Source organism: Oncorhynchus keta, chromosome 10, assembly GCF_023373465.1.
Source record: "Oncorhynchus keta strain PuntledgeMale-10-30-2019 chromosome 10, Oket_V2, whole genome shotgun sequence".
Taxonomy (NCBI): domain Eukaryota; kingdom Metazoa; phylum Chordata; class Actinopteri; order Salmoniformes; family Salmonidae; genus Oncorhynchus; species Oncorhynchus keta.
This window is the reverse complement of record NC_068430.1, coordinates 47,139,678-47,167,379: the sequence shown is the minus strand read 5'-3', so window position 1 is coordinate 47,167,379 and position 27,702 is coordinate 47,139,678. Positions and strand designations below refer to the sequence as shown.

General features: G+C 44.3%; 1 protein-coding gene across 4 annotated transcripts in view; it reads right to left on the bottom strand.

Annotated features, from left to right (window-relative positions):
• The window catches only part of wnk2 (WNK lysine deficient protein kinase 2), a 66,094-nt gene that overhangs the window by 26,244 nt on the left and 12,148 nt on the right, over positions 1-27,702 (bottom strand). For all 4 annotated transcript variants that reach the window (XM_052527218.1, XM_052527214.1, XM_052527216.1 and 1 more), the window contains exons 7-16: positions 19,555-19,689; positions 17,353-17,476; positions 13,968-14,278; positions 11,977-12,162; positions 8,890-9,042; positions 2,940-3,263; positions 2,062-2,114; positions 1,526-1,688; positions 1,041-1,157; positions 165-335 (exon numbers count right to left, since the gene is read on the bottom strand). In XM_052527218.1, the coding sequence (XP_052383178.1) occupies positions 165-335; positions 1,041-1,157; positions 1,526-1,688; positions 2,062-2,114; positions 2,940-3,263; positions 8,890-9,042; positions 11,977-12,162; positions 13,968-14,278; positions 17,353-17,476; positions 19,555-19,689 (1,737 nt within the window). The remainder of the gene's footprint in view (positions 1-164; positions 336-1,040; positions 1,158-1,525; positions 1,689-2,061; positions 2,115-2,939; positions 3,264-8,889; positions 9,043-11,976; positions 12,163-13,967; positions 14,279-17,352; positions 17,477-19,554; positions 19,690-27,702) is intronic.

Sequence of the window (27,702 nt, the reverse complement as noted above, 5' to 3'; positions counted from 1 at the left end):
GTGTGTGTGTGTGTGTGTGTGTGTGTGTGTGTGTGTGTGTGTGTGTGTGTGTGTGTGTGTGTGTGTATTTCATGCGTGTGACTTCTGTATAAACATCCATGTGAGTATATTAGTGTCAGTGTGTGAGGGACTTGTGTTTGGGATGCGGGGGGCATCCCTCTCACCTCTCCCCCCAGCCCCCCAGAGTTGTGTCCCAGTTGGGGACTGCCACCCAAGGCGGAGGCCGTCTCTCCCTCCATGTTCTCACTCAGCATGTCCTCAGCCTTGTCCACGATGTCTTTCAGCTGGTCAATGAACATCTCCTTCTCTATGGGCAGGATGAAGCCATTCTCCACCTGCATACACACAGACAGAGACACACACACACACACACACACACACACACACACACACACACACACACACACACACACACACAGACACAATGTAACTACAAGCAATATAATAATGCCAAAACAAGAATACTGAAGAAGTGATAGCACTTCAGGAACAATCATAATGTAAGTATCCCATTTCAATACAGGAAAGATACGATTACAAGGGGATTGATAATGAACTGGATGACCGAACAGAATACTCATTTATAAGATCTTCTGCTGTAGCGCATTTGAGCATGGTGGCCCTACTTAAATATTAAACAATCTATTTGAAGTTCTCAAAATAGCTTTTCTCAGGACATCCCAGACAGACAGAGGACCTCTGTCTAGACCTGGGGTCAAATACTATTTGAAATCCTTCAAATCTTTTGAGCATTTGCTCTAGCCTGTCCGGAGCGCCAGATGGGCCAGATGGGAATAGTTTTGTGACTATTCTAATTCATCCATTAAGCCAGGAAAGATCAATCAAGCACAGATAAAGAATTTGAAATTACTTCAAGTCATTCTTTGCACCCGGGTCTACGTCCCATAACGGCACCCTATGTCAACAATGGTGTACTACTTGGACCAGAAGCCTATGGTCCCTGGTCAAAAGCAGTGCACTCTAAAGGGAATAGGGTGTAGTTTGGGATGCAGAGAGGTCTGCCAAGGTCATGACCACACCATGTAAATGGCTATCTCCTCCGGAGCATCTCCATCCAGGTCGAACTTGAAGGTCACCATTTTGTGATTGTGAGTCTCCAGCTGGCATTCCACCATCTTATCGCCTGTGTTGCACACCTGAGGGGAAGGAGAAATCACTTTGAATGTGAAAGTATGAATATGCATATACTTTGAATACACAGTATAAATTTTCATTTCAGTTTCAAACTTCTCCCCTTTGGGCTAACTGAATAGCTTATGAACGGCTAAAACATTGAGCAAATCAAATCAAACTTTATATTCCCCACGCGCCGAAAACAACACGTGTCGACTTTACCGTGAAATGCTTACTTTACAAGCCCTTAACCAACAGTGCAGTTCAAGAAGAGTTAAGAAAATATTTACCAAGTAGGCTAAAATAAAAAGTAATTATAAAAAGTAACACAACAAGATTATTGTGCACTGGCCAGGTCGGAGCTGTGGTCAGTGTGGATGGATAGACTTACATTAAGCATGCTCAGTTTGGGCTTGTTGGTCCTCTCCTGGCGGGAGCGCGTGCGGGCCGATTTGCGGTGGTGTTTCCGGGTCTTCCCGTCCCCTTTCCCGCCGCTGGCCGAGCCATCGCAGCCATCACTCATCTCCTTACCCGACGCCACGTCTGAGTTGAAGCTAAAGGCAGGGATGTGAACGAGTTCAACAATACTTTTAACACATTCTCTCTCTCTCTGCTTCTCGGCGTGTCAATAAGATGGGACTCTGGTGCAGTAACTGGTGTTTAGGTTAAAGATAAAGTTACCCTGAACCTAAGGATGGATTGTTGTCTGACCTTGTCCATAGACATGGCAAGGAAACCAATATGTAATTTTATAACTTGGGTGAACTATCCCTTTAAGATGTCCGTGAGAAAGTATTCACAAGGCCAGGCGTCCACACCACGGTCGCACACTACAGCCCCTATACCGTACACAGTACCCACTACAGCCATTGTTGGGGAAGAACATTTCAACAACACTAGTCAAGCTCAGAAGGTATGGCCACACACCTGTCATAGCCTGGGTAACTGTGAAAGGCCATGGGTTTCTCTTGCAGTGGCTCCTGAAGGCAAAACAATGGGGTTGTTGGATTCACAAGAACATGTCACAGGGGTTAGAGTATGGCTGGGTCTCAAACGGCACTCCACTCATTCCCTATGCATAGTGCACCACTTTTGACCAGCGCCTACGTAGGGAATAGAGTGCCATTTGGGACGCAGCCTGCATTTACAATATGGACCGTGCATAGCCGACACGCAAGAAAAGAGTGCACTGATGCATATACGAGTACTGTACACAGTATGTGCTGTACGTTGTTGTAGAGTAAGAGTTGTATCTGGACACTCTTGGAAGTCAAGGCACCTGGAAGAACCTTTCCAGTTGAAAAAGGTTCTTCGAGGAACCCCTTGTGTTTTGTGATGGGAGGGGTTCAATTTGAAACCTTTTTAATAATATATTGCAAAGGTGGCAGCCTAACAAATTGGAGGTGTGACTTTCAGATAATTATTTTTGGTCACTTCCTTAGTGTAGTCATTCCTGTTTATCGTGTTAAGTTTGTACACTGCAAATTAAAATGTTCCTTGAATATTTATGTGCATTATATTCTAATATAATATTCATCAAATTAACATTGCTGATTACATTTACTCTAACGGGTAGCCAACAAAAACGATCTATCGTAAAGCCACGCCCCTACTAAGCCATGCCTCCACTCCAGGGTTCCTCCAGGAACCCCTCAAGTAACGGAAGATGAGAATATGAACCATTAACTAGCGACGGTTCCTTGAGGAACTCCGGAGTTCCTTGAGGATATCCATGGTTCCTCGAGTCACCACTAATTGTGTACTGTACTGTAGAAACGGTTGATAACTGTGTGGTGAAGAGCTACCTCTTGGCTGGCCTCAGGTTGGCAAGAGGTGGACACAGATGCAGTGTCCAGGTTCTGCTGAGTCGTGGACAAGCTGAAACGGTCAGGCACTGGGGCTGCTATCTGGATGCCAGCGGGCTTCAGGGCTGCAGCTGGAGCCAGGCGTGGGACCCGGGCTGGGATCTCAGGGACAGTCTGGTCAGACCCGGGTGCAGCAGCAGGTTCGGGGTCCACCACCTCAGCCCTCCAGGGTGAGGAGAGGATGGCAGGCTGGACGGGGTGGAGTGGAGCGAGGGCCGACACCTGAGCCTCTCCATGGAGGTCCTGAGGGGCACCAGACTGGACCTGGAAGGAGGAATGACTCAGGTATTACAGAACCTTCTTTGCTACTGCTGCTAAAGACACAGTACAACCTACTTGTTTATCCAAATGTATGTTATGTGCTGTGCTACATTTACTATCCATATTCCAACAAAGTCAAAATGTAAAGCCAACGTATTTGTAAGGTTTTGTAAAGCCAGCTTGCAGTGCATTCGGAAAGTATTCAGACTTATTCAACCTTGTTCTAAAATGTATTAAATACATACAAAAAAATGTCTTTTTAGACATTTTTGCAAATGTATTAAAAATAAAAAACAGATATCTTAATACATAAGTATTCAGACCCGTTGCTATGAGACTCATTGATCATCCTTGAGATGTTTCTACAACTTGATTGGAGTCTGTGAAGAAGGGTCTTGGTCAGCGAGGTGACCAAGAACCCGATTGTCACTCTGATAACCTTCCAGAAGGACAACCATCTCTGCAGCACTCCACCAATCAGGCCTTTATGGTAGAGTGGCCAGACGTAAGCCATTCCTCAGTAAAAGGTACATGACAGCCCACTTGGAGTTTGCCAAAAGGCACCTAAAGGACTCTCAGACCATGATAAACAAGATTCTCTGGTCTGATGAAACCAAGATTGAACTCTTTGGCCTGAATGCCAGGTGACAAGTCTGGAAGAAACCTGGCACCATCCCTATGGTGAAGCATGGTGATGGCAGCATCATGCTGTGGAGATGTTTTTCAGCGGCACGAACTGGGAGACTAGTCAGGATTGAGGAAAAGATGAACGGAGCAAAGTACAGAGAGATCATTGATGAAAACTTGCTCCAGAGTGCTCAGGACTTCAGACTGGGGCGAAGGTTCATCTTCCAACAGGACAAACACCTTAAGCACACAGCCAAGACAACGCAGGAGTAGCTTCGGGACAAGTTTCTGAATGTCCATGAAAGGCTCAGCCAGAGCCTGGACTTGAACTCGATCGACCATCTCTGGAGAGATCTGAAAATAGCTGTGCAGCGACACTCCCCCTCCAACCTGTTGACATGACAGGGTAGGGCAAAACAAATGAATTAAAATGGAAATAGCTAAATAAACAGAGCAACATAATGAGAACATAATAAACACACAGCTTTAATCTCTATGTTTCTCCAAAGATATCAGGTTAGATTAGGAGTGAACACAACTCCAACTCCACAAATCCATTACTTAAAGGCCCAATCCATAATAATCCAAATTATGTGTCCCCAGTGGTAACAAAACAAAGTACAAACACAATCGACCAGAAACAAAACAAACACAAACAAAACAAGTTGTTTGATTTTCACCATTGAGTGCACCTGGTTCCTCTTCTTCACTGCAAAACCAATATTGTGTGCACTCACAAATACCCTCCCTAGCTGTCAGTCCTCCAGGGCACTTTTCTTACTTGTTACTCTCATTACGTATTACTTGCTTATGGATTGTGCCTCGACAGTTCTGATCAAATATACATGATAGATCTGTTTTGCATAAGCGCCATGAGTCTGTCAAGCGAGAACCTACACATTATGGAGAAACAACCCCTCTGTGAGCAGGTAGTGCAATCTAAAGTGAATTATTTGTGGCAAATAGTTAAATATAACAGCCAAGAGTACACAATTGTTGAATTACATTTTTGTATTGGGTGTATCTACTGACAGCCTGTATAGTTCCGAAAAGATACATCCGTTGTTTTTTTTTACATTTTCTTTACTCTGCCTGCAAACACACTGGATGCTTCAGAAGCCATTGAAGACATCAACACCATGACATAACACATTGGGAATCATGTAGAAACCAAAGAATGTGTTAACCAAATCAAAATATATTTTATTTTCTTCAAAATAGCCACCCTTTGCCTTGATGACAGCTTTGCATACTCTTGGCATTGGTGAAGTCTCAACCAACTTCACCTGGAATGCTTTCCAACAGTCTTGGAGTTCCCACATATGAGAGCAGAGAACTTGCTGGCTGCTTTTCCTTCACTCTGCAGTCCAAGTAATCCCAAACCATTTCAATTGGGTTGAGGTCAGGTGATTGTGGAGGCCAGCTCATCTGATGCAGCACCTCATCACTCTCCTTCTTGGTCAAATAGCCCTTACACAGCCTGGAGGTGTGTTGGGTCATTGTCCTGTTGAAAAACAAATGATAGTCCCACTAAGCCTAAACCAAATGGGATGGCGTATCACTACAGAATGCTGTTGTAGCCATGCTGGTTAAGTGTGCCTTGAATTCTAAATAAATCACAGACAGTGTCACCAGCAAAGCACCCCCACACCATTATACATCCTCCTCCATGCTTCACGGTGGGAACCACACATGTGGAGATCATCCGTTCACCTACTCTGCGCCTCACAAAGACATGGCGGTTGGAACCAAAAATCTCTAATTTGGACTCATCAGACCATAGGACAGATTTCCACTGGTCTAATGTCCATTGATCGTCTTTATTGGCCCAAGCAAGTCTCTTCTTATTATTGGTGTCCTTTGGTAGTTGTTTCTTTGCAGCAATTCGACCATGCAGCAGTCTCCTCTGAACAGTTGATGTTGAGATGTGTCTGTTACTTGAACTTTGTGAAGCATTTATTTGGGCTGCAATTTCTGAGTCTGGTAACTCTAATGAACTTATTTTCCTCTGCAGCAGAGGTAACTCTATCTCTTCTTTTCCTGTGGCGGTCCTCATGAGAGCCCTTTTCATCATAGCGTATTGATGGTTTTTGCAACTGCAACTGAAATGTTCCAGATTGACTAACCTTCAGGTCATAAAGTAATGATGGACTGTCGTTTCTCTGCTTATTTGAGCTGTTCTTGCCATAATATGGACTTGTACTTTTACCAAATAGGGCTATCTTCTGTCTACCCTCTACCTTGTCACAACAGAACGAATTGGCTCAAACACATTAAGAAAAGAATACCACAAATTAACTTTTAACAAGGCACATCTGTTCATTGAAATGCAATCCAGGTGATTACCTCATGAAGCTGGTTGAGAGAATGCCAAAAGCGTGCAAAGATGTCATCAAGGCAAAGCGTGGCTACTTTGAAGAATCTCAAATATAAAATATATTTTGATTTGATTTAACACTTTTTTTGTTACTACATGATTCCTTATGTGTTAACTTGTAGTTTTGATGATTCACTACTATTCTACAATGTAGAAAATAGTAAAAATTAAGAAAATCCCTGGATTGAATATGTGTCTCCAAACTTTTGACTGGTACTCTAAGTATTTTACACCCCTATGCTATGACATTCCAAACTGAGCTCAAGTGCATCCCAATGAGCTTTTATCATCTTTGAGATGTCATTACAACTTGATTTGGTGTCTACCTGTGGACAATTCAATTGCTTGTACATGACTTAGAAAGAAACACACCTGACCAAACTGAGCAACTGGGCAGGAAGGACCTTGGTGAGGGAAGTGATCAAGAACCCAATGGCCACTCTGGCAGGACTACAGAGTTCCTTGGCTGAGACGGGAGAACCTGCTGGAAGGACAACGGTCAATACAGCACTTCACCAATTTGGGCTTTATGGGAGAGTGGCCAGACGGAAGCCATTCCTGAGAAAAAAGGCACATGACAGCACGCCTGGAGTTTGCAAAAAGGCATGTGAAAGACTCTGAGTTAATCAGTCAAATGATTATGTGGTCTGATGAGACAAAAACGGAACTCTTTGGCTTGAGTGCAAAGCGCTATGTCTGGAGAAAACCAGGCACAGGCCATCATCCATCTAACACCATCTCTGCTGTGAAGCATGGTGGTGACAGCATCATGCAATGGGGATACTTTTCAGTGGCAAGGACTGGCAGACTGGTAAGGATAGAGGGGACAATGAATGGAGACCAATACAGGCAAATTAGAACCTGCTTCAGGGCACAAACATCCCCAGACTGGGGCAAAGATTTACGTTCCAAAAGGACAATGACCCCAGCATACAGCCAAAGCATCACTGGAATGGCTTCAGAACATGAATGTGAACATCCTGGGGTGATCCAGCCAAAGCCCAGACTTCAATCCCATTGAAAAACTGTGGGAAGAATTGAAGATTGGGAGCAGCGTTCAACAGCAATCTAACTTAATTAACAGAGTTTGAGAAAACCTACAAGAAAGAGTGGGAGAAAATCCCCAAATCTAGATATGCAAAGCTGATAGACATACCCAAGACAAAGCTGTAATCGCCGCCAAAGGTGCTTCTACAAAGCACTGACTCAAGGCCGTGAATACTTACTGTATGTACATGAGAATTTTCTGTATTTCATTATATATATTCATTATATATATTTTTTCACTTTTCATTTTTCACTGAAATACATATCTAATTGGTTACTGGAAAAGGGACACTTTACAAATGTATGGAAGCATGCTAAGCTGTGTCCTTACCTAAAAACTCAAGATACTATATTTGCAGATTATACTATAATCTATACATCAAGACAATCTGTTCAACGGGTACAGCGAGCTCTACAAGTAGATCAGGGAAATATCAGGGAGTGGGTCTGCTGCAACAAACTTGTTATGAACGCTAAGAAAACCAAGGATATGTTGGTCTGGTAACAGCAGGCACAACATGGGATGTGAATTAAGGAAGTGGCAGAAACCAAACTACTAAGGGGTACAGCTAGACAACTGCTTACCATGGTTGTCTCAAATAACTAATCTATGTATGTAACGGAAAACATAGAACAAAACATAGAACTCACGCCCTGACCAAACCAAAATAGAGACATAAAAAGGAACTAAGGTCAGGACCTGACAATGTAAGAACATAATTAAAACTGCATGCATGGTCAGCAGGATAGCAAAATATTTACAGGGAAAGATTCTTAAGCAAACAACCCAAGAATTAATAATTGAGAGTCAGGTGATCTACTGTTCTGTGGTGCGGGGAAATGCAACAGGAAGTGACATTAGGAGGCTGCAGAATGCAGCAAGTTCTAAGGTGGGGATACGATTCCTTTGTTGTAGTTACGAACAATGCTCTTGGGTGGTCATCAATCAATAAGATCATACAAAATAAAAATAAATGCTTATTTTGTTTCAGAGTACACCATTTAACAATGGCCAAACTCCATTCACAACAGGGTTCAGTTGGTAAGAGACAGACATTCAGTCAATACTAGGAATAGATTGTCCACCATCTATGGGTTATCCCTGGAGAGAAGGTATACTGGCAAATTAACATTTTGTTTCAGAGCAATGAACAGTTGGAATGATTTATCTGAGCAAACCAGAAACCTTTCAATATATACATTATGATGAGGGGGGTATGGTGAGCGAGTGTTACACCTTTTCCTTTTCAATATATAAATTCAAACAATACTTCAGAACCAGTTGAACATAATCGTTTGGAAGGTTGTGCAGGACCAGGGCAGATGAAGGAACCAATCTATCTTTTCTGACTGTCAGAGTACTTATCATCAGGATTTTTTGTATATATTAACTTTGTATATATTGTGTTTTTTTTACCTGTCAATGTATTACGTCTGTGGTTTGTAACAGTGTGTTCTATGTGAACATGTGATTGTATTATAAATTGTATTTAAATGTTTAAAGGACTTAGTCTGAACAAGGTCTCAAAGAGATTATAATGAAATCCACCCCCAAAATCTAACAAATCTACTGCCCACCTGTGTGCTGATCTGCAGTGGCTGGAGAGGGGGCGTGGCCTGGGAAGGCTGCTGTAGAGGGGTAGAAGCATTGCTGCCCAGGCAGGCAGCTGATTGGACAAGACTGATGGTGATGTCAGAGCACTGCTGAGGTAGAGGCTGGCTGGCAGACAACTGTGGTAGGGAGGGAGAGAGGGAGAGAGAGAGAGAGAGAGAGAGAGAGAGAGAGAGAGAGAGAGAGAGAGAGAGAGAGAGAGAGAGAGAGAGAGAGAGAGGAGGAAAGGCAGGCAGGGTGAGTAAAAATCATGACAAAGTTAATTGAACATCTGTCCTGTTCCACAAACATAATATATTGCTATATTGCTAATATCTCTGCTACGTCACACCACGGTACCACGTGCTGTGACGTAGCAGACAAAACAGTCTATGACTTGGGTGGCAGGAGTCTCTGACAATTTTATGGGCTTTCCTCTGACACCACCGGGGCGTCGGGGTAGCCTAGTGGTTAGAGCGTTGGACTAGTAACCGAAAGTTTGCAAGTTCCAATCCCCGAGCTGACAAGGTACAAATCTGTCGTTCTGCCCCTGAACAGGCAGTTAACCCACTGTTCCTAGGCCGTCATTGAAAATAAGAATTTGTTCTTAACTGACTTGCCTAGTAAAATACAATTAAAGATAGGTCCTAGATTGCAGGAAGCTTGGCCTTGGTGATGTACTGGGCTGTACACATTACCCTCTATAGCACCTTACAGTCAGATGCCTGGCAGTTGCCATACCAGGCAACGTGATGCAACCGGTCAAGATGCTCTCGATGGCGCAGCTGTAGAACATTTGGAGGATCTGGGGACCCATACCAAATCTTTTCAGTCTACTGAGGGAGAAAAGGTTTCGTTGTGCCCTTTTCATGACTGTCTTGTTGTGTTTGGATCATGAAAGATCGTTGGTCATGTGGACACCAAGGAACTTGAAACTCTCGACCCACTCCACTACAGCCCCATTGATGTTAATGGGGGCCTGTTCGGCCCGCCTTTTCTGTAGTCCACAATCAGCTCCTTTGTCTTGCTCACATTGAGGGAGAGGTTGTTGTCCTGGCACCATGTTGCCATTTCTCTGACCTCCTCCCTATAGGCTGTCTCATCGTTGTCAGTGATCAGGCCTACCACTGTTGTATCGTCATAAAACTTAATGATGGTGCTGGAGTCGTGTTTGGCCACGCAGTCGTGGGTGAACAGGGAGTACAGAAGGGGACTAAGTACACACCTCTGAGGGGCCCCTATGTTGAGGATCAGTGTGGCAGACGTGTTGTTGCCTACCTTTACCACCTGGGGCGACCCGTCAGGGAGTCCAGGATCCAGTTGCAGAGGGAGGTGTTTAGTCCCAGGGTCCTTCGCTTAGTGATGAGCTTCGTGGGCACTATGGTGTTGAATGCTGAGCTGTAGTCAAGGAACAGCATTCTCACATAGGTGTCCTTTTGTCCAGGTGGAAAAGCGCAGTGCGATTGAGATTGCGTCATCTGTGGATCTGTTGGGGAATGCGAATTGCGAATTGAAGTGGGTCTAGGGTATCTGGAGGATGCTGTCGATGTGAGCCATAACCAGCCTTTCAAAGCACTTCATGGCTACCGATGTGAGTGCTACGGGGCGGATATCATTAAGACAGGTTACCTTCACTTCCTTAGGCACAGGGACTATGGTGGTCTGCTTGAAACATGTAGGTATTATAGACTCAGTCAGGGAGAGGTTGAAAATGTCAGTGAAGACACTTGCCAGTTGGTCAGCGCATGCTTTGAGTACACATCCTGGTAATCCATCTGGCCCTGTGGCTTTGTCAATGTTGACTTGTTTAAATGTCATGCTCACATCGACTACCGAGAGCGTTATCACACAGTCATCCAGAACATCTGGTGCCCTGGTGCATGCCTCAGTGTTGCTTGCCTCGAAGCGTGCATAAAAGGCATTTAGCTCATCTGATAGGCTCGCGTCACTGTCCAGCTCGCGTCTGGGTTTCCCTTTGTTGTCTGTAATATTTTCAAGCCCTGCCACATCCGATGAGCGTCAGAGCCTGTGTAGTACGATTCAATCTTAATCCTGTATCGATGCTTTGCTTGTTTGATGATTCGTCTGAGGGCATAGCAGGATTTCTTATAGGCGTCCAGATTAGTGTCCCGCTCTTTGAAAGCGGCAGCCTAGCCTTTAGCTTGATACAGATGTTGCCTGTAATCCATGGCTTTTGGTTGGGATATGTACGTATGGTCTCTGTTAGGGACAACGCCGTTGATGCACTTATTGATGAAGTCGATAACTGAGGTGGTATAACCATTGGATGAGTCCCGGAACATATTCCAGTTTGTGGTAGCAAAACAGTCCTGTGGCGTACATCCGCGTCATCTGACCACTTCCGTATTGAGCGAGTCACTGGTACTTCCTGCTTTCGTTTTTGGAGGATAGAACTATGGTAAGATTTGCCAAATGGAGGGTGGGGGAGAGCTTTATATGCATCTCTATGTGTGGAGTAAAGGCAGAATATAGTTTATTTCCTCTGGTTGCACCTGACATGCTGGTAAAAATTTGGTAAAACTGATTTAAGTTTGCATGCATTAAAGTCCCCGTCCACTAGTAGCGCCGCATCTGGGTGAGCATTTCCTTGTTTGCTTATGGCCTTACAGAGTTGGTTGAGCCACGACTCGGTGAAACATAAGACATTACAGTTCTTAATGTCCCGTTGGTAGGATAATCGTAAGTCATCAATTTTATTTTCCAATTATTGCATGATAGCAAGTAGAACTGCTGGCAGTGGGAGTTTACTCACTCGCCTACGGATTCTCAAAAGGCAGCCCGATCTGCGTCCTCTTTTCCTCCGTCTTTTCTTCATGCAAATGACGGGGGATCTGGGCCTAATCCCGGGAGTCGTTAAAGGAAAAAGGTTCTTCCAGTTCGTGGTGGGTAATCCCAGTTCTGATGTTATTTTCGGTCATAAGAGATGGTAGCATAAACATTATGTACAAAATAAGTTACAAACAATGCAACAAAAAAAATAGCACAATTGGTTACGGGCATGTAAAACGACGCCATCTTAACACCCAAGTGTTAGATTCAGAACAGATCCTTACCTCGTGGCTGGGCTGGGCTGCAACAGCAGGCTGCGCCTGTGCCTGTACAGTGGCGAGAGGGGCAGCAGCTGGGAAGCTCTGTGGGGCCGTGGGGCCGTTCTGATGTACCGGAGGCCCTGGGGTGGCTGGAGCAGAGGCTGGCTGAGCCTGGGGCTGGGGCTGGGCCTGGATCCACCCTGCACTGGGCTGGAACACACAGGAGAAAAGGCAGTCTTTCAGATTATGACAAAGATTATCAAGAACCCATCATATAGAATCATCATTTTTCTTCACGGGAGCAAAGAGGGGACAAATCATTGTTGAGCAAGGTTGATATTGTTTTGCTGGAAACTGCCAGATAAAAGTAATTGAGGAGTGGCTGCTGCAATAGTAAGGGAATCTACACAGCTGATCCACCATCTCGTAATCGAGCCATGTGGTGTTTATCTGCTGAGGAGTGAACAGAGGCAGATAGAACATCACTGATACGCTTGAGGGTCGGTGTTATGGTCAGGAAATTACAGTAACTTTCCCAAAACTCCCAGGTTTTCCAGAAATCCCAGTTGGAAGATTTTTCAGGGGGGAATAAGCAGAAAATCCTCCAATGAGGACTTATGGAAAACCTGGGAAATTTGGGAGTTACTGGAAATGTTGCATCCCTAGGGGTTGATTTGGGAATGGGAAGTAATGTTGCACTTGGTCATCATGGGAGGGACAGAGAAAGCTATGCTCGCGGGATCTGGCAGCTTGCGAGGCTAAGAGAAAGCGGAGGTGCTGCAGCTAGGTGTGGTGTTGCTACGGCAACGGCTCAGAAGGGTCAAAGTTCAATCAAGCCGGTAGTATCCCTGACCTACCATTGAACTATTTGGTGATAGAAGCCAGGCCTTGGTCAGAATGCTCAGGCACTGGAGAGGTGGGCTGGCTTTGGCTGGGCCAATAGGCCCCGCTGTCTGGGGAAGTAGGGGAGCTGGTCCTGCGAACCCTAGCCTCTCCATAGCTTTGGCTGGGCCGGTACGGGGCGTGTAGGGGTGTTGGGGAGATTCCCCTGCGACTGACGATGTGGCTGAGACAGTGGTCGAGCAGGGAGAGATCTCCACTGGAGGAGCGGACCATTTGGGAAGGAGGCGGGGAAGGATGTGAGGGAGACGGAGGAGCTGACAGGGAGGAGGTGATTAGAGGGCGATTGAGCAGTGAGAGAAGCTGGGGGGAGACTAAGGAGGGGGTGTGTACTGATGAGCGCTGGGGGGAGGGAGGGAGGGGAGGCGTGTAGAGGTGGCCTAGAGACCCCCCAGCCTCCATCCTAGTTCTTAGTAGAAGGTCAAAGCTCGCACAGGCCCTGCGGGAGTGGGGTAGAGGGAGGTCTGAGGGGCGTCGTATAGGATTTGTACCCAGGATGGCAGGATGGGGGGGATTGACTGATTGATTGATTGATTGAGTCAAGGTAGGAACACTGATGGTGCTGGGACAGGTGAGGGGAGAGGACAGGATACCGAGGGGGAGCGGAGTCTAAAGGGGGACCGCGGCTGCTGCGTACTCCTCTGAGTTTTAACAACCCTCCGGGCTCCGATGTGTGACTTTGTCTCGTTTGGGACAGAGGTGGCAGGGAGAACGGCACAGAGGCTAAGGGAGGGAGTGGGTCCTGCACATGTCAATCAAGGAGGTGCTTCCTCGTCTAGCACACTGATTGGTCCCACCACAACACACTGTACTCTCATTCGTCCCACAACCAACCAAGAAATCTCCTTTCATCTCTTGGGAGAGAAGAGCATTCTGGAATACAAAGGTCTCACTGAAGTGTTGCTGCTCAGGTGGCATCGACCGGACAAAATAAAACAGATTTTAGTTCAGTTTGTCTTTACAAAAGACAGATAATACCGAAAATAAAATGTTAACAAGAAGCTAAAGAGACATAGAAAGGGAATGTCTGAGACTTGCAGTGAGAATATGTTTATAATAATGAGTTTTGAAATTTGAGTTAGAGGCAATGGGGAATTTTGTATGAGAAAACTTACAGATGGAGACTGGTAGTCCCCCTGGTGCAGCTGTGCTTTAGGTTGCTGGTAGGCCCCATGGTGCAGCTGAGTGGTGGCTTGCTGGTAGGCCACCTGATGAAGCTGTGTGGTAGTATCTAAGGAGTAGGCCACTTGGGGAGGCTGTGCAGTGGGCTTCTGGTAGGCTCCCTGGTGCAGCTGGGCCTGGGGCTGCACAGGGGGGCTGTAGACCACCTGGGGTGTAGAGATGAGCTCTGGGATGGACTGGTATGGGGCACTGGGCTGACTGTTTTTAACATTTGACAGCACCATGAGGCCCACTCCACCATCAGCTATAACAACAGGAAACATAAGAGAAAACATAATGTCAAACTGGCGAGAGACAGCGAGAAAGAGATTAAGAAAGAAACAAAGGGATGAAGTGTCATTCAAATTCAAAAGCTGGGAGATGACTCAGAGCTGAGTCACACCCTGCATCTCTCTCTCTCTCTGCATCTCTCGCTCTCCCTGCATCTCTCTCACTCTCACTGCATCTATCTATCTATCTATCTATCTATCTATCTATCTATCTACCCTTCATTTATAAGCCTTGTGAAGTTTTTTCCCATCTGGATTAGATAATGGCGACGGAGGAGATGGCTGGCGTTTTACAATCCCCTAACCAATTGTGCTATTGTGTGTGTTTTTTTGCGTTATTTGTAACTTATTTTGTATATAATGTTTCTGCCACTGTATCTTATGACCAAAAAGAGCTTCAAGATATCAGGACAGCGATTACTCAACCCATACTGGAGGAATACTTTTTCTTTAATGAGTCAGATTTTCAGAATCAGTCAGGATTTACTTCAGACGCCGACAAGGCCCACATCCCCGTCGTACGCAGGAGAAAGAGACGGAGATATTGGGTCCAGGTGCCTTGAAAGGATCCGGAGGGGAGCGGGTACTCTCCCTTTACCATCGGTCCTATTAACCAACGTACAATCAATGGAAAATAAAATAGATGAACTACGATCACGTATATCCTACCATTGGGAAAATAAAAAATGTAATATCTTATGTTTCACCGAGCCGTGGCTAAACAACGACATGAATAACATACATTTGGTGGGTTTCAAGCTTTTTCGGCAGGATAGGACAGAGGCCTCTGGTATAAGACAAGGGGTGGCGGTCTATGTATATTTGTAAACAACAGCTGGTGCATGAAATCTAAGGAAGACTCCAGGTTTTCTTGCTGTCTATTTACCACCACAAACCGATGCGGGCACTAAGACCGCACTCAATGAGCTAGCTGTACACGGACATCAGCAAACAGAAAAAGCTCATCCGGCGACAGAGCTCCTAGTGGCCAGAGACTTTAATGCAGGGAAACTTAAATCGATTTTACCTCATTTCTACCAGCATGTTAAATGTGCAACCAGAGGGAAAACAACTCTAGACCACCTTTACTCCACCACACACAGAGACGCGTACAAAGCTCTCCTTCACCCTCCATTTGGCAAATCGAACCATAATTCTATCCTCCTGATTCTTGCTTACAAGCAAAAGGTAATGCAGGACGCACCAGTGACTCAAGTATATTAAGTGGTCAATAAGAAAGTGGTCAGATGAAGCAGATGCTAAGCTACAGGACTGTTTTGCTTGCACAGACTGAAATATGTTCCAGGATTCTCAGTCACTGGCTTCATCAATAAGTGTATTGATGACGTCGTCCACACAGTGACCATACGTACATACCCCAAACAGAAGCCATGGATTACAGGCAACATCCACACTGAGCTAAAGGGTAGAGCTGCCACTTTCAAGGAGCGGGACTCTAACCCGGAAGCTTATAAGAAATTACGCTATGCCCTCCGACAAACCATCAAACAGGCAAAGCGTCAATACAGGACTAAGATTGAATCATACTACACCGCCTACGACGCTCTCCGGCCAATATTCCAGACTACAAAGGGAAGCAAAGCCACAAGCTGCCCAGTGACACGAGCCTACCAGACGAGCTAAATTACTTCTATGTTCGCCTCGAGGCAAGTAACACTGAAACATGCATTAGAACATCAGCTGTTGATAACGGGCCGCCCCCAGGTGGTGAGGGTAGGTAACAAAACATCTGCCACGCTGATCATCAACATAGGGGCCCCCTCATTGGTGCGTGCTCAGTCCCCTCCTGTACTCCTTGTTCACTCATGACTGCATGGCCAGGCACGACTCCAACACCCTCATCAAGTTTGCAGATGAAAATAGTGGTAGGCCTGATCACTGACAACGATGAGACAGGCTATCGGGAGGTGGTCAGAGACCTGCCGTTTGGTGCCAGGACAACAACCTCTCCCTCAACATAATCAATGATGTGGACTACAGGAAAAGGAGGACCGAGTACGCCCCCAATGTCATCGATGGGGTTGCAGTGGAGCAGGTTGAGAGCATCAAGTTCCTTGGTGTCCACATCCCCAACAAAACACACTAAGACAGTCATCAAGAGGGCACAACAAAACCAATTCCCCCTCATGAGACTGAAAAGATTTGGCATGGGTCCTCAGATCCTCAAAAAGTTCTACAGCTGCACCATTGAGAGAATCCTGACTGGTTGCATCACTGCCTGGTATTGCAACTGCTCAGTCTCCGACCGCAAGGCACTACGGAGGGTAGAGCGTATGGCCCAGTACATCACTGTGGCCCAGCTTCCTGCCATCCAGGACCTCTATATCTGGCGGTGTCAGAGAAAGGCCCTAAGAATTGTCAAAGACTCCAGCCACGCTTGTCATAGACCCTTCTCTCTGCTACCTCACGCCTACAACACTGGAGCACCAAGTCTAGGTCCAAAAGTCTTCTTAACAGCTTCTACCCCCAAGCCATAACACTCCTGAACAGCCAATCAAAGGGCTTCCCAGACCACTCTTTTACGCTGCTGCTACTCTGTTTATTATCTATGCATGGTCACTTTAACTCTACCCACATGTACATATTACCTCAATTACCTTGACTAACCGGTACCCCCTGTATATAGCCTCGCTATTGTTATTTTACTGCTGCTCTTTAATTATTTATGACTTTTTATTTTTTAATTTTCTACTTAACACTTGTTTTCTCTTAACTTCTTAAAGCATTGTTGTTTAAGTGCTTGTAAGTAAGCATTTCACTGTAAAGGCACTGTACTACCTGTTGTATTCGGCAGATGTGACAAATACAATTTGATTTGATTTGATTACGTTGAACTGATCGACCCTTCCTCAAGAAAAGGTGATCTGCCTGTGTGTGTGTTTCAATTACTTAAAGTGTTCCTCAGTTTTCTTGTATACACATTCATCTATGTGTTTGTTTGTTGTTTGCTGTTTGTTGTTTGTTTGTTTGTTGTTTGCCTCTTGTTTGTCTCTCTCTTTGTGTTTAGAGGCTGCTTTCAGGTTCTTACATTTAGTCGTGGTGGCGTGTGCGGGCAGGCTGCAGATCAGGGTAAGGGGCTGGTCAGCTTCTGCCTCCTCTGGCTCTGCTGGGGCCAGTTGCGCCCCCTGTCGTGGTACCCCCATGCTGGGCACCTGCAGCAGGGTGGTTTAATGTACAGATTCGATCAGCAATAACATGGTAACATTGATTCAGATTAAAATGATTCCTAGTCGATCACCAAACATTTCTGTAGAAAAGTCTTTTACATGTGTCTTGTACTGTTTGGCGGTAGGTACACTTGATTCGTGCCAGGTAGGTGTTACCATTTTGAACCATTTCATTTGTCTGAAGGGACAAACTCTGCCTACCCGGTAGACCCAAAAAGCTAAATCAAGTGTGCCTACTGCGCAGTCCAATCAATTTGCTTAACTCCCCATGCCTGCAGCTTCCTAATCCACAGCAAAGTTTGATACTAGCCAACGTGAGATTTCACAACTTTTGAAACCATGACTAGAGCGAGACTGTCAAAGAATACAGCAAAGAGCTGCTGTTTTTATGAGTGAATTCATGTTTAAGTTTTTATTCAGAACTGTCAACACTGTTTTTATTCCAACACTTTTACAAAACATTAAACGCGCCTCTCACTTACAGTCGCGGTACAACAGGCACCTCAGCTGCAATTAAGGAGTAGCTAATTGTATCGATAGGCCTGTGGTTTTATTATTAGCAGATCGTCATGTCTATTTTTTAATCAAGGAATATTTCACTTTCTCTGGCCGTAGGAAAAACATGAATTTGAGGGCAGAAATAATGAGGTACGAATCAAGTTTCGTCATCAGGTGGAAGACTGTGTCCCCTCTGGTCAGTCTCAACGGACAAAAGTAGAGAGGAGGGGCAGTGAGCGTCGGACCCAATGCCGCTCTCTCCCTTCTCTCCGCTGAGACCTACCATCAGATTCAGGTACCTTCAGTCCAGTAAAATAAAAAAGAGAATTATTTAAATGTATCCTCTTTGTTGCCTCACAAGTACACAACAACTGATCTATTTTGTTATCATAGCTTGAGTTTTTAAATATATGTTCTGAGAAGAACAATATTGACAGGCCAAGCACAGCCAATATGCTGCAATAATGTATTAGGCCTACTACACGAACCTCATTCCTACAGACATGTATTCATTAGGTTAATGTTGCATAGGCTTACATGTTTAAAGAAAATATCTGAGTGGTACATCTCAGCTTGCATTTTGACTCCGAAAGTGATCTTGACTCAGAAAGTTTTGGTGACCAAATAAAGGGACAACTTAAACACCAACAACAACAACAACAAATATAGCTGGGAGCAGCAATGACCGGGTTTCAGACGATGACAGAAAGGACAAAAGATCAGTTGGATAACAAAGCAAGCACTCTCAACTATCTTCCTTATCTTTCGATCTTCCTTTTGTTAAATCAAGAATGACACAAGTGAAGTTTGTTCTAGTGCTTTAGGTTGGTTATCTTTGAAAGCAGCAGGTTATCACTCTTAAAGTCATTACTTAATGTATTGAGTTTATATATAAATATGAGTAAGTCAAAAGTTTGGACACCTACTCATTCAAGGGGTTTTCTTAATTTAAAAAAAAACAATTTTCTACACTGTAGAGTAATAGTGAAGACATCAATACTATGAAATAACACACATGGAATCATGTAGTAACCAAAAATTATAATATATTTTATAAGTAGCCACCCTTTGCCTTGATGACCGCTTTGCACACACTTGGCATTCTCTCAATCAGCTTCATGAGGAATGATTTTCCGACTGTCTTGATGGATTTCCCACATATGGTCGAATGTGGGGTTATTTGGACTTATGGTACATGAGAATACGCTTTTCAAAGGTTTTCCAAAATGTCCAAGGTTCAGGAAAATCTATCCTGATGGACCTTATGGGTCCATGAGGCAATTTGTTTCAACATGAGGAAAGACACCTACATAGAACGTTTCACGTCTCTAGGTCAAACAGGGCCGATATGAAGGTTTAAGTGAGACTGCTTGTAAAAACGCCCCCTATTATAGGCCAATTGGTGCCATTATTTTTGACCAAGTTACTCATGGCCTCTAGTTTCTGTGTGCCAAATTAGAAAAAAAGTTACCAATTAATGCTTAAGTTACTTGACCATGTCAAGAAAACAATTATAATTCAGAGAATAACAATGGCTTTGCTGTGAACCCCTAAAAAGCACAAACCTGTAGCAGGTTCTGGGTCTGGTTCTCGACTGCAGGGACGGTTCGCTCCCTCCTCCATTTGATGAGAGCCACTCGATCCTTGATGGACTTTCCTACGATCTTCACATCGCTGTCCAGGAAGAAGCCTGAATCTACCTATAACAGAGAGGTTATTACCAATGCTGCATTCATAACATCTCATAAATACCAGCATACGACTGGGGAAAATCCACTTGAACGCCCCTCCAACTGGTAATTACTAGTGGGAAACTTGTCCATCATCTCTCTCCGACTTCTCTCACATGCTGACATCACAACCCTGATGTCGCATACTAAGGAAATGACACCGCACAGACCCCAGCCACGATTTGTTCACTTCTTTGCCGTAAGGCAAATGGTATCGGAGCATGAGGTCTGATAGAAACTGTCTCTCATCCTGTTGGTGTCTAAAATCCATCAGACTGCTGAACACTTGAACTGGACTGAACACCTGCTCTGATTCTCCGCACCTTAGCAAACATGCACTCACTCACCCCCCCACACACACACACCCACACACAAATGTACATTCATGCTACGCACACATCACTGCTGCTAGCATTATGATTGCTAAATGGCACATAGTTTAAAACCCTGCCCCCCAAACCCCCCTTCCCCAAAACATGTGTAATTATTAGACTATAAATTGTATTATACTTATGCTACTATTTGTATTCTTATATTGTATTATTTCTTATTGCTGTTGCATTGTCAAGAAGGAACCTGCAAGTAAGCCTTTCGTTGGACAGTGTATAACATGTATATCCCATCCATCTGACTAACAAAACTTGAAACTTAAAATTACCTCGATAACAGAATTTTCGGCAGTTAAATGCTACAAAAAAACATTTATAAAAAAAACAATTCATATGGTTTTTTGACCACAATTTGTTTACGAGGATTATCTGTACTTTTACTTTATGATTGCTGCAGCTTGTTTGCCATTAGCCAATTGGCGTTCTCAATGAGTTGAAAGCACGTGAATGCACACAACTCATTGTTCTAATTTTACAAGTACTTTGTCAGAGTTTCCCACTTTTTATGAACGCAGCATAAACAAACCAGGAAGAAGCCTGACTCCACCGACAGAAAAGAGGTTATCCTCAGAAATACTCTAAGGACGAGATGCTAATCCAGTTCTTTTCAATTAGCAGTGCAGTGCATTCTGGGTCAAGGTGGGCACTCCTTCAAGGAGAAAATGGGAGTCAATTGGGCACTAGCTCAACATCCCAAGAATAGCATGAATTACATGAACAAGACGCACAATATTACAGATCTTTTCCGAGATGTGAGATTATTAAGTTCTCCGTAATATTTTACTGCTTTGAAATCGTGACATTTTATTTATTTATTTTACCTTTATTACATGCTTTTTAACCTACATTACATGCTTTCGAGTAAAAAAAACAAGTTTCTTGACAAATACCCTGACTTTCTAGAAGGGAGTGTGTGAGGAATGGCCTCGCAACCGTGTGATACAGCATGACAATGTCAATGTGATTGGTCAAGAAAGCTCAGAGTGTTAGGTATTTCTCTATTAATCTTTCCTACAGTTTAGGATCTTTCAGTAGATTGCCTTTGTTATCACTAAAAAAAACAGGCGGAGCCCTGACTTCACCTACAGCAGACTGGACAGAACAGGATAGTGCAGACAGGATAGAGGTTATCACTAAGAACCCTGACTCCATCTGCAGTAGACAGGAAAGTGCGGACAGAACAGAACAGGGAAGGACAGAGGTTATCACAAAGAACCCTAACTCCATTAACAGTAGACAGGACAGGACAGGACAGACAGAGCAGGAATGGATAGAGGTTAGCACTAAGAACCCTGACTCCATTAACAGTAGACAGGACAGGACAGGACAGGACAGGACAGGACAGTGTAGACAGAGCAGGAAAGGATAAAGGTTATCACTAAGAACACTGACTCCATTAACAGTAGACAGGACAGGACAGGACAGGACAGGACAGTGCAGACAGAGCAGGAAAGGATAGAGGTTATCACTAAGAACCCTGACTCCATTAACAGTAGACAGGACAGAGCAAACAGGACAGGACAGTGCAGACAGAGCAGGAAAGGATAGAGGTTATCACTAAGAACCCTGACTTCATCTGCAGTAGACAGGAAAGTGCAGACAGAACAGAACAGGGAAGGACAGAGGTTATCACAAAGAACCCTGACTCCATTAACAGTAGACAGGACAGGACAGGACAGACAGAGCAGGACAGGACAGGACAGTGCAGACAGAGCAGGAAAGGATAGAGGTTATCACTAAGAACCCTGACTCCATTAACAGTAGACAGGACAGTGCAGACAGAGCAGGAAATGATAGAGGTTATCACTAAGAACCCTGACTCCATTAACAGTAGACATGACAGAGCAAACAGGACAGAACAGTGCAGACAGAGCAGGAAAGGATAGAGGTTATCACTAAGAACCCTGACTCCATCTACAGTACAGTAGACAGGACAGGACAGACAGGACAGAACAAGGAAGGACAGAGGTTATCACAAAGAACCCTGACTCCATCTACAGTAGGCAGGACAGCAAAGCAGAGGTGTTATCACCAGACTTGAGCTTACGTGGAAATATGAATTGATCGGACAGCACTTTAGGGACATCAGCTGTCCCTATCTTTGTATCACAGTCGCCCAACGAGATAAAAGCTTGCCCCTCCTTAGCCCACAGCTCTCTGATGGGCCACAGGGTCGGGCAGGGTCTACCAGACTGACTGGTTTAAATCAATACCTTCCTGGATGATACTGGCCCGACCACAAGACCAATTAGAATTTACTGATTACATGATGGGTAATTATATCAGGACTTGCTTGTGGAGATTATTTTTTTTACTGTCCAGGAATGGACTGTAACACGGTATCAAGTCTTTCAGAGTGTTTGAGGAAGATCAGTTTAATCACATAATGAGTTGTTATATGGGATTAGATGTTATTTGTAGATATGTGATTCTGTGCAGTCTGACTGTAAATCTCAAAAACACACTATTTCATGACTATCACCAATTGCACAGCAGGCCCTATAGCCCCCAGAGGCATGTTGGGAGATGTAGTCTGTACAGACAAGGCAGTAACTACATATGAGGACGCTGAGATCCGGACTACAGTCATTTTTATCTCATTTGAAAAGAATAATAATACAAATATATATTTTGTACACAATAAAGAAAATCAATGACGGGTCAACATCTAAATATTGCTCCCCGCGTTGATCAAAGCTCAGAACACTTATATTCTTGGAATGATGAACTGTGGTTTGTTAGTTATGTTCGCCCGCATCCCCCGGATTTGCCTTTTTAGCAGCACATTCACCACTCTCTGAAACGGGTAACTCTGCCCTCTTGTCGACACAGGACGTGAAACGAATGAGAAACAAACTATCCCATCTCAGAGTCGGCTTAAAAACACAATAAGAGATGCTGCTGACAGTGTGTTTGCAAGATTCTGTAAAAAAAAAAGCTCATTTTCCAACCACCCCGTGTCTCCTGCCAGGTCTACAGACATACCCCAAACAAACAAAAAATGGACTCTCGGAGAATGAGTGCACAACTGGTAAATAGTCGCTTATTGATATGTCAGTCAGTCAGGTGGCTAGCTACTGGCAGAGACTTGTACAGTAATGTTGAAGGTTTTGGCTAGTAGGCTATTATTATTAGTATTATAATTTTTTATTTCACCTTTATTTAACCAGGTAGACCAGTTGAGAATAAGTTCTCGTTTACAAATGCGACCTGGCCAAGATAAAGCAAAGCAGTGTGACAAAAATAACAACACAGAGTTACACATAAACAAACATACAGTCGATAACACAATAGAAAGATATATGTACAGTGTGAGCAAATGTAGAAGAGTAGGGATGTGAGGCAATAAATTGGCCATAGAGGTGAAATAATTACAATTTAGCATTAACACTGGAGTGATAGATGTGCAGATGATGATGTGCAAGTAGAGATACTAGGGTGCAAAAGAGCAAGAGGATAAATACCAATATGGGGATGAGGTAGGTGGGTGTGCTATTTACAGATTGGCTACAGGTACAGTGATCGGTAACCTGCTCTGACAGCTGATGCTTACATTTTTTTACATTTTTATTTCACCTTTATTTAACCAGGTAGGCTAGTTGAGAACAAGTTCTCATTTGCAACTGCGACCTGGCCAAGATAAAGCATAGCAGTGTGAACAGACAACACAGAGTTACACATGGAGTAAACAATTAACAAGTCAATAACACAGTAGAAAAAAAGGGGAGTCTATATATATTGTGTGCAAAAGGCATGAGGAGGTAGGCGAATAATTACAATTTTGCAGATTAACACTGGAGTGATAAATGATCAGATGGTCATGTACAGGTAGAGATATTGGTGTGCAAAAGAGCAGAAAAGTAAATAAATAAAAACAGTATGGGGATGAGGTGGTGAAAATGGGTGGGCTATTTACCAATAGACTATGTACAGCTGCAGCGATCGGTTAGCTGCTCAGATATCAGATGTTTGAAATTGGTGAGGGAGATAAAAGTCTCCAACTTCAGCGATTTTTGCAATTCGTTCCAGTCACAGGCAGCAGAGTACTGGAACGAAAGGCGGCCAAATGAGGTGTTGGTTTTAGGGATGATCAGTGAGATACACCTGCTGGAGCGCATGCTACGGATGGGTGTTGCCATCGTGACCAGTTAACTGAGATAAGGCGGAGCTTTACCTAGCATGGACTTGTAGATGACCTGAAGCCAGTGAGTCTGGCGACGAATATGTAGCGAGGGCCAGCCGACTAGAGCATACAAGTCGCAGTGGTGGGTGGTATAAGGTGCTTTAGTGACAAAACGGATGGCACTGTGATAAACTGCATCCAGTTTGCTGAGTAGAGTGTTGGAAGCAATTTTGTAGATGACATCACCGAAGTCGAGGATCGGTAGGATAGTCAGTTTTACTAGGGTAAGTTTGGCGGCGTGAGTGAAGGAGGCTTTGTTGCGGAATAGAAAACCGACTCTTGATTTGATTTTCGATTGGAGATGTTTGATATGAGTCTGGAAGGAGAGTTTACAGTCTAGCCAGACACCTAGGTACTTATAGATGTCCACATATTCAAGGTCGGAACCATCCAGGGTGGTGATGCTAGTCAGGCATGCGGGTGCAGGCAGCGATCGGTTGAAAAGCATGCATTTGGTTTTACTAGCGGTTAAGAGCAGTTGGAGGCCACGGAAAGAGTGTTGTATGGCATTGAAGCTCGTTTGGAGGTTAGATAGCACAGTGTCCAAGGACGGGCCGGAAGTATATAGAATGGTGTCGTCTGCGTAGAGGTGGATCAGAGAATCGCCCGCAGCAAGAGCAACATCATTGATATATACAGAGAAAAGAGTCGGCCCAAGAATTGAATCCTGTGGCACCCCCATAGAGACTGCCAGAGGACCGGACAGCATGCCCTCCAATTTGACACACTGAACTCTGTCTGCAAAGTAATTGGTGAACCAGGCAAGGCAGTCATCCGAAAAACCGAGGCTACTGAGTCTGCCGATAAGAATATGGTGATTGACAGAGTCGAAAGCCTTGACAAGGTCGATGAAGACGGCTGCACAGTACTGTCTTTTATCGATGGCGGTTATGATATTGTTTAGTACCTTGAGTGTGTCTGAGGTGCATCCGTGACCGGCTCGGAAACCAGATTGCACAGCGGAGAAGGTACGGTGGGATTCGAGATGGTCAGTGACCTGTTTGTTGACTTGGCTTTCGAGGACCTTAGATAGGCAGGGCAGGATGGATATAGGTCTGTAACAGTTTGGGTCCACGGTGTCTCCCCCTTTGAAGAGGGGGATGACTGCGGCAGCTTTCCAATCCTTGGGGATCTCAGACGATATGAAAGAGAGGTTGAACAGGCTGGTAAATAGGGGTTGTGACAATGGCGGCGGATAGTTTCAGAAATAGAGGGTCCAGATTGTCACGCCCAGCTGATTTGTACGGGTCCAGGTTTTGCAGCTCTTTTAGAACATTTGCTATCTGGATTTGGGTAAAGGAGAACCTGGAGAGGCTTGGGCGAGTAGCTGCGGGAGGGGCGGAGCTGTTGGCCGAGGTTGGAGTAGCCAGGCGGAAGGCATGGCCAGCCGTTGAGAAATGCTTGTTGAAGTTTTCGATAATCATGGATTTATCGGTGGTGACCGTGTTACCTAGCCTCAGTGCAGTGGGCAGCTGGGAGGAGGTGCTCTTGTTCTCCATGGACTTCACAGCATCCCAGAACTTTTTGGAGTTGGAGCTACAGGATGCAAACTTCTGCCTGAAGAATCTGGCCTTAGCTTTCCTGACTGACTGCGTGTATTGGTTCCTGACTTCCCTGAACAGTTGCATTTCGCGGGGACTATTCGATGCTATTGCAGTCCGCCACAGGATGTTTTTGTGCTGGTCGAAGGCAGTCAGGTCTGGAGTGAACCAAGGGCTGTATCTGTTCTTAGTTCTGCATTTTTTGAACGGAGCATGCTTATCTAAAATGGTGAGGAAGTTACTTTTAAAGAATGACCAGGCATCCTCAAAGGTAGAGAGGGAGATACAAGACAGACAGTGATGAGGCTGAGGCAGGCTGCAATGCATTCAGGAGGAAGTAGAGGAGACAGAGAGAGTGCGCGGAAGCAAACAGAGAGCGGGGTTAGTACAGTAGGTCACAAACTTGGCGTCATGGCCCCATGTGGAGTCCCGTAAGAAAATTGGTACTAATTTTATCAAACAAGTTAGGAACTTAAAGAAAAGAAGACATATTTCAATATGAACATCTCCACATGGCCTATCTTCCCTATAGACCTGCATACAAATGCAGTCAATACAGTTCTAAAAATGTCATTAGTTTTCGTTTTTATCTGTGGTTGTTCGTCTTATCTCAATCGCCCACTGGAGTCTATAGTTTACCCATTACTCATCTTTTTACCACTACATCACTGATAGTAAAATAGAATCGTAAGAAATATTGTAATAATTCATGTGAATGTGATAATACGATCATCTGTGTGCTCCATTGATGTCTGTTTGTGTGGAGCTTGATTATTAATGCCTAGGAATACAAATGTAAATGCTGTGTAATTTGAGAAAATAACTAGCTACGTAAAGAGTTGATGATCCATTTCATCATTACAACTGATTGAACAGTTGCTGATGCTACGTGTCAGTGTGAGTCATTTCTCATATTTCCCCCCTTTCGGGGGTATAACATTACATTACATATTATAGCTAATAGGCTATGTGTTTGTATACTGAGCAAAAATATAAACACAACGTGCAACAATTTCTAAGATTTAACTGAGTTACAGTTCATATGAGGAAATCAGTCAATTGGAATATATTCATTAGGCCCAAATCTATGGATTTCACACGACTGGCAATACAGATCTATTGGTCACAGATACCTTGTAAGAAACGGGCCTCATGTACTTGTCACAGATAACTTATAATCAACGGGCCTCATGTACTTGTCAATGATACCTTTTAAGAAACGGGCCTCATGTACTTATAACAGTGTTTCTGTGCATTCATATTGCCATCGATAAAATGCAATTGTGTTCGTTGTCCATAGCTTATAACCCCACCACCATGGGGCACTCTGTTCACAACATTGACATGAGCAAACCACTCCCCCACACGACGCCATACACATGGGTCTGCGGTTGTGAGGCTGTTTGGACGTAGTGCCAAATTCTCTAAAACGATGTTAGAGGCGGCTTATGGTAGTTAAATTAACATAAAATTATCTGACAATAGCTCTGGTGGACCTTCCTGCAGTCAGCATGCCAATTGCACGCTCCCTCAAAACTTGAGACATCTGTGGCATCGCGTTGTGTGACAAAACTGCACATTTTAGAGTGGCTTATTATTGTGCCCAGAACAAAGTGCACCTGTGTAATGATCATTCTTTTTAATCTGCTTTTTGATAAGCAACACCTGTCTTGGCAAAGGAGAAATGCTCACTAACACGAATGTAAACACATTTTTACACACAATTCGAGAAAAATAAGCTTTTTTATTGCGTTTTAGCTCATGAATGGGACCAACACTTTACATGTTGTGTTTATATTATTGTTCAGTGTAGATCGATTGAGGTGAATGAACCTACAACAGCAAAGGTGATAATGGCTGGGTTAATTTG